This window comes from Ahaetulla prasina, chromosome 1 (assembly GCF_028640845.1).
Source record: "Ahaetulla prasina isolate Xishuangbanna chromosome 1, ASM2864084v1, whole genome shotgun sequence".
Classification (NCBI taxonomy): Eukaryota; Metazoa; Chordata; class Lepidosauria; order Squamata; family Colubridae; genus Ahaetulla; species Ahaetulla prasina.
Genome location: NC_080539.1, coordinates 56546002 through 56553838, shown reverse-complemented (window position 1 = coordinate 56553838; position 7837 = coordinate 56546002). Strand labels below are relative to the sequence as shown.

General features: G+C 36.2%; 1 protein-coding gene across 2 annotated transcripts in view; it reads right to left on the bottom strand.

The window, feature by feature from the left end:
- Window positions 1-224: 224 nt before the first annotated feature.
- The window catches only part of FLVCR1 (FLVCR choline and heme transporter 1), a 22014-nt gene continuing 14401 nt past the window's right edge, over window positions 225-7837 (bottom strand). Inside the window, exons 8-9 of one of the 2 annotated variants that reach the window (XM_058165367.1) lie at window positions 5602-5669; window positions 225-4383 (exon numbers count right to left, since the gene is read on the bottom strand). In XM_058165367.1, the coding sequence (XP_058021350.1) occupies window positions 4270-4383; window positions 5602-5669 (182 nt within the window). In that variant the 3' untranslated portion in view covers window positions 225-4269. The remainder of the gene's footprint in view (window positions 4384-5601; window positions 5670-7837) is intronic. The other variant, XM_058165366.1, reaches the window with a different exon arrangement.

Genomic DNA, 7837 nt, shown 5'->3' with positions numbered 1-7837 from the left:
AGGTAAGCCAACGCCCATTCTGAATGGTGTGTCTCTGTGTGTGCCTGTGTATGCAGCTACCTTTACAATTCAGGCAATACAAACATTTTGGACATATTTCCCTCCCACCAGACAAAAATCTAAGGTGTTCAGAACTTGCTGTGGTAGCTACTCAAATAAAATCCTTACATGAGTATTTTAGACTGATTACAATGTAAATGAGACAAGAAAGAAAACCTTACAATGAATTTTCCACCCTCCCCCATGGTCTTTCCAGTTGTCTTCTGGGGATTGAAAAGTCTTTTAGTCTTTATTTGTATATCTCAGGGTCCTTTCTTTCATGTCTGCTGGGTAGCATGCTTGGTAATAAGGCTGGTTAGTCAGGCTTGGAAGGTCTGCTCCACTCTGGTTGCTGTGATGACTTTCAGTGGGGGCTGGATTCAAACTCAATTCCTGGCTCCAACAAATGGAAGGTCTCCTCTGGGGGCAGCATCTTTTCAGGGCTGAAAGACATTAGAACAGAATCTCCTCCCCACTTTTGTGGGTAATCTTCTCAGGAAAGGCATTGTAACAGGATTAAAAAAAAGGGGGGGTAGATATCTTGCAGGCAGAGTTTGAAAAGAAACAACACATCAATATTGCAGTTACTAAAAGATAATGCAGTTTCAACAACTGATGAGAAAGAAAAAACTGGATTCACATGCTTCAGGAACAGGTAAAATCATTTAAACACACAGTAAATGCAAGACTGAATTTTTTTTTTCTCTTGTAAGTGAACTTAAAACGTTTCCTTATAAACTTGAGTTGTTACTTTAAGATAAAAAGAGAGAAGGAGGGGGGAAAAAACAGAAATAGGATGAAAAGTCCTTTTTACTGTTTTGTTGGCCGGACAAAGACAGGGCAAAGGCTCTTTCCTTTTTTTTTTCTCTTCCCCATTTTCATTGCTTCAACCTTTTGTTTTTCTTTTTCCCTAACGATTTAAAATTATTGTCTCTAGAGATCAGATACATTTTACAGTTACAGTTACCTCAAGGGCCCACAAAGACAGACATACACACATAAAAAACAAGGACAAAGAGAGGAAAACAAAACTCTGAGATTTACACACACACTGATCATTCCCGCCATAAATCTCAGTTAAATTAGGGAAGGCACAAATCTTAACAGACAGACCACGTGGTTCCATAGAAGACAGAGAAAGAGACAAACAAACAAACAAAACAAACAAAACAAAAACCCAAACATTCCTATTTATATATTTCCCTTTTCTTTTAAGTACCTTTATTTAGCCAAATTTGTCTTCCTGGTGTTATCTCTTAGCAAAGCCCATTTTTTTACACAATTTCTTCAATTTCTATTCTCACATGCCAGTCAACACTGGCACCTGCCTGGCGTCCCAGGCCCCAAGCATGTCTCTCAGGGGATTTCCCTCTACCCTCGAGCTTACGCTTCCCATGATCCTCGGAATGTGAGGCTCACTTTGTCATAGCCGGGTACTCCCGCAGTTTCGGAAAAAAAGGTATCCGCGAAGGACTCAGACTCCCTTCTGTCGAAGTATGGTCCCCTTCCTTAAGGGAACTCTTATTTGAAGATCACCAATAAAAAAAAATAGTGATCCCGGAGGACCTTGCTGCCCCTACAGCAGGTACGAGCACCTCTTCTCACTCTACATGCACCACTTTAGGCTTTGCTTTCCTTTTTAGATACACCAATAGTTCCTATATATTTCTTTTTTTCCCCTTCACACTTCTTTTCCTTTCATTCAGCTTCCGTTCCTTGAAAACACAAAGTTCCACATTTGGCTTCCCCCCCTTGCTTTCCCTAGCCTACCAGTCACGGCTCGGTGGAGCTAGCAGTAGGTAGAGGTGCGGCTAGAGGTTGCTCAAAGAGGTGGAATCAGACTGTTTCCCCAGGTGGAATCCCACACACACACTTCCTCCTTCCCTAACAGAAGGTCCTGTGCTCTGGCAAAAACCCCATGCTCTCCAGACATTTGGTCTTTCTGCGGTTAGGAAATGCACAGAGGAAGCAAGATCCAGCTGTGATTGGGAGAAGGGCTCTCTCATTCACACACATGCAGGCATACACATATTTCCCATGCTTTTCCATGCTTTAAAATTAAAATTTAGAGGTACTCACCTTCTTTCCAAGCAGTCTTTGAGCTCAACACTCAAAACCCCTTTAAAACCTAGTTCCAAATGGCCAAGGTCCAGGAAAACTTACCCACAGACTCAATGGGTCTGCTGCTAGCAAGGGAGGCTTACCTGGGCCAGGTCCATTGGTTAGGTTAGCTTGGAGTCCCATCTGTGGGTGCCAATTGTTGGAAGAAATATCCATCTGGGTTCAGTTCCAAGTGGGGACAAAGACACTGGAAACATGGAGGCTGCTTGGAAAGATGGTTTAATGGTGGTCAGGATCACATGGCTTGAGTTCCTGAACAGAAAAGGGCTGAGATCCTGTGCGCTCCCTGGCTTTATGCTTTTTCTGAGCTTTGAACTTTCTGGGGCACAGGAAGAGTACCCTGATTGGCTGTCAGACTCACAGGGGGTGGGGGTCTTAGCTAGCCTTGCTGGCTGATGTAATCTTCTCAGGTGCCATGTGGTGAGTTTGAGTTGCTAAATGGGTTCTATTATGATGCAGATGATGGCCCATTAACAAAGGTGGGGGGTGGCAGGAAGTTGCTTTGACTTTAAAACATGTTTCTCCATTTCTCATCCAGGGAAATATATTCTGCCTTTTTAAATATTTTCTAAAATATTCCATTCTACTAGGAGGGGGGTGGGTGCTAAATTCCTACAGTTGAATAACAGAATAGTTATTTAGGAGTTTGGGATAATTGTTCCATTTGTCTCACTAAAGAAGAATGCAGAAAAGAATAGTAAATATTTCTAATGCTACCATATGTTGGCCATTTTGATAAATACTGATAGTTGTAAATATTGGTATGATTTAGCGAAATTTAAGTACTTTTCATCCTATAAATTTTAAAGAGGATAGATTTAGGTTTTTTTGATATCTGGGGTAGAAATGTGATTTGATTATGCTTTTCCTTATAAATTATTAGGCACAAATGCACATATACTATGTTAGTCTTGAAGCAACATTTATTCCTCATGTGAAAATGAAGACTTATTATTACCATGCTTACTCATTTGTAAAAAAAGAACATCAGGACCAGTGGACTCAGCAAAGCAGCAAGCCATTCACTTTCACCCTTCTTCTAAAGGTGAAAAAGATCTAAAGGTTTATCTTGATTTACTTTCAGGTAAGCCAAAGGACATGATGAGAACATTTAACATATGGTAATTCTTCTTAAATGTACACAAAATATTGTCATACTTGTCAAACTAATAGGCTGAAAACTCTCACTGGCAATTTTCCATATCATGTAAATCCACATTTTGTTAAGCAGTAGAGTTATTTTAAATCTACATACATTCCTAACTAATGTAATAGTAGGGAGTCCATTGTGAGCTCTACCTTATTTTATTATATTTATTTGCCAAAAATTATCTTCATTTACTTTTCACAAATTCACAAAATTGATCCAAAGAACACAACGGCATGCATAGGCCTTTGTATGATACTTTGTGATTCACATAATACAAAAGAATGTTATGTTCATTTTCAGAATGTAAAAAAAATCCAGGAATCATGAATATCTAGTTCTCTGATCAAAAATTCAGAAGGCCTTCATCTTCAATAACTTAGAATATAAAATACTTCTTGGAAATTGAGGGTTTACTATTCACTCATTTGTGTTTCAAAACAGAGTTTTCATAAACCACAATTCTTTCAAAGCCAAAAAAAATGGCAAAATCCAGGATTTACAGTATATCACATCCAAAAAAATGAATTTTTTATACTGTCTATTGTGCTAAAGACAATGCCCTCCTATAGGAAGGGCAGTTTTGAATATTTCAAATAAAAACAAGTTAAAACACATATTTCATTGATTTCAAACTGCTCACTGCACACATTCTATATGAGAATTCCAAGTGTAGATTAGCTAGTGGCACAGATTTTGATAAAGGAGATTCTAATTTATCATTTACAGCATAATGTATTTTATGAAAGTGCACAATTTCCAAATAAAAATGGAAGGTTTCCTGGGAATTTTATCACTGAAATGTAAAACAATTGTTGAAAATTACCATTTTAAAGTTAAAATGTGTTCATTAAGTGTATACAAATCTTTCCTTTATCTAGTATACAATCATTGCTAACTGCTGCCATTCAGCACAACTTTTAGGCTTATAGTTCTTGTGATTCTCCATTAAGATTCTTTTATTATAATAGAGCTGCCAATTGTGAGTCTAGTGTTTTTTCATTTTTCATTTTTGATTCTGACTGGTTTTTTGATGTTTTGTTTTGTTCATCTCCAATAGGACTGTCAGTGGGTATCTGTCAAGGAAATAAAAGGCAGTTCAGAACATATGAGGAGATTTAGAAAACAGATTTAGTGAGAAGCTAGCATGGAATATTATTAGAGTTAAAAAAAATCCCTATATTCCAAAGAAACATTCAAAAAAATGGAAATATATACAGTGGTACCTTGGCACTCATAGTTAATTGTTTTGGGGGGATGCAACCAGTACCAAAAATGACAAGTACCAAACAAATTTTATTCATAAGCAATGATGTATTAGTCACAAGGCAGCCAACGACAAGTTCTAGTCTGCATGTCAAGTAACAAACAAATGAGAAGTCTGGGATAAAATTTTCATGTCAAAATGGATTGAGTGCTAAGTTCAACGTGTTTCAAAGCAGTTAAGTACCAAGGTACCACTATCCTATGTTTTGACCAAATCCTTTTGAAAATGAGGTGAACCAACATTAATTAGTAAAAAGTTCAATTGGTAGGAATGTGTATTAAGTACAAATGTGTCATATTGTCATCTATATTGAGAAACCTCCGAGTCACGTCTTACCATACATTTAAATATTAGCATATTATACTTAATATTCATACACAAATGATGAATACACATTAATTTGATACACAAATGAACATTTGCGTTCCATAAATGTATCATATTACTTGCAATTGTTTTCTATATTGGACTAAACAACCTAATTATTGGCTTTGGGGACCACTATGTACGTCAATATAAATAATTATAGCAAATGAGTTATTAGTGGGTTAGGTCCCTTGGCTATGGAACATAATCCACTGATAATTACTTATATAACTGCACTTTAAATATGTACATAGAAATGAAAGAATAGGTAATAACTTCAGGAAATATTACAATGCTGTTTATGTCATTTTAAAATATGCAACATGATAGCTACTGAATTTCCAGGAGGAAATAGAATATTTGTTAAGTTCCAACGCAGATGGAAGAGAGTGCGTTTTTATAGAGTTATATTATTCTGCACTATTTCAATTTCTCAGTGGTCCCTCTTCCTCATATGCTGCAGACAGATTTGGGATAAAAATTGGATAAACTGGAAGATTCTTCAGAAGCAGCAAATAATACATTGGGTTTTGAAACGTCTAATAAAAAAAAGATGCAAACTTCACAAAAAATATTTTCTGAAATTTACTCAAAAGAACTGACAATATAACAAGAATGAGTTAAACATATCACAATAAATTTAAAGATTAAAATTACTTACAGATTTAATGTCCATAGTTACAATGCCTGCATTTATATTGTGCCTTCGCAAATCAGATTTAATTAAAGCTAAAAAAAAGAGTATTAAATATCAATTCAAACACATTCACTGTGGTGAATTATTTAAGTTTGGCTTTGTTAATTGTCCTATAGACACCAACACATTAATGTCAGCAGTCTTCTGCAGAATATCTAATACTTGCTTTATTGCAATGTTTTTCAGGTATTTCTGAATTGAGAAATAGTTATATGAGTAAATACTAAACCAGATTAATCAAAAGTACAACTCTAGATCAGGGAGAGGATATTTTTGTGATGGGTGGAGTGATGATATCAAGATAACATGGGGACTGAACAGCAGCTATTGTAGTGCAATGAAAGTAGAACTGATGCAGATAAGTTTTCAAACCGATTGCACAACTAAATGAAAACATTTTTTGAGAACTTTCCATTTGTAAAAGATACTCCAGATACCTCCACTGTTCGATCCTTTTGGAGTTTGGTGAAAGCTCAATTATTGCTAACTTCAGGGAAGAAAATAATGTAAAGGCAATTATTAGAGTAAGTTCTTATTCAATACAATTTAATTTATTCTTTTCAATTAAAGGCCTATCTATCTATCTATCTATCCATCTATCTATCTATCTTGGTGATAGATAGATAATATCATGACCAAAACTTGTTGAAAGTATGCAGCAATATGGGTTTTATACAGGGGTGAAATGCTCCCGGTTCAGACTGGATCGCGATGGCGGCAGGTAGTTCGGAAAAATCCATGCTTCCCCCCTCCCCCTGCATGCCCAGCTGAGTCGCGCAATCATCAGAGGTTTTTTTTACTTTTAAAAACATTTTTTCTTCAGCCAAAAAAATGCTTTTAAAAGTAAAAAAAAAAAAGCCTCTGATGATCGCACGGCTCAGCTGTAATTATCAGAACCCTTTCAAAGCATTTTTTCTACAAGCTCTTCGGCCGAAGAGGCTGTTAAAAAAAAAGCTTTTAAAGAGTTCTGGCAATCAGGCAACTCAGCTGGGATCATCAGAACCCTTTCAAAGCATTTTTTGTACAACCTCTTTGGCCGAAGAGGTTGTACAAAAAATGCTTGTAAAAGCAAAAAAAACCAAAACGTTGGCCATGCCCACCCAGTCACATTACCCCCACCACCAAGACACGCCCACAGAACTGGTAGTAACAAATTTTACATTTCACCCCTGGTTTTATATTCTATTATACTATTAAATAAATATAATTTATTAACTTTGGGATCTACTATATAATTACTATAAGAGTCTAAGATTTAAAATTTCCTCAGATTCTACAAATATCTGTGGTGGAATATAGTCTGGATTCCCAGAAGGGAGAAGCTGCATTCCAGAGGACCAAGAGACAGTGAAGTTTAGATACCAGAAGTTTGGTTGGGAGAAAGGATCAAAATAGCTCACCCCTAGAAATGCCCAGAGTATATTTTAATGAGGTAGTAGTTGTTTTATTTGGGCAAGATTTCTGTCTGTAGGTGAGGAACAATAAAGGAAACTGCTTAGAAGTAACTCTCTGTACTATCTTTAACTCTCTTTAATGATTTAATGTAACTCTCTTTAATGATTTTCAGAGCCTCAGGCAGTATCTGAATTTAGATATTTCTTAAAATGTATCACAATATATCAAAGTACAATATCATATATGTGGAGGTTTGTTCTTCGAGCTTGTGGGTTGATTTCTGAATGTTCTATTACCAGGCTAGGTAAAATCTTCAGCGGAGTTTAGGGGATTACCTAGCCTGGTAATGAAGCTCTACTCTCTTCCTACACCTGAGCTACAGATATTTACCACCATGCAATACTGTATATCTTAAAAGGGACCCAATATTGATTTCTCTTAGATACTATGCATAAATTATTGAGGAAAATCTTATGACTGACCTACATGCTAATCAACCTTTCAGTTTAGGCTTTAATCCAGGTTACTTTCTGGAACGAACTTCCCCCCAGTTTACGCCAATTGCCTGACCTTCGGACCTTTTGCCGGGAACTGAAAACTTATTTATTTATCCAAGCGGGACTGGCCTGATTTTTAAACGCTAAATTTTTAAATTTTTAAATTTTAAATTTTAATTGTATTTTATTGGGTATTTTATATGGTCAATTGGACGGTTTTAATTTTGGCCTTTATGGAATAAGTTTTTTAATTGTTATTTTAGTGTGTATATAAATTGTTTTAATGCAGGCTGTACACCGCCCTGAGT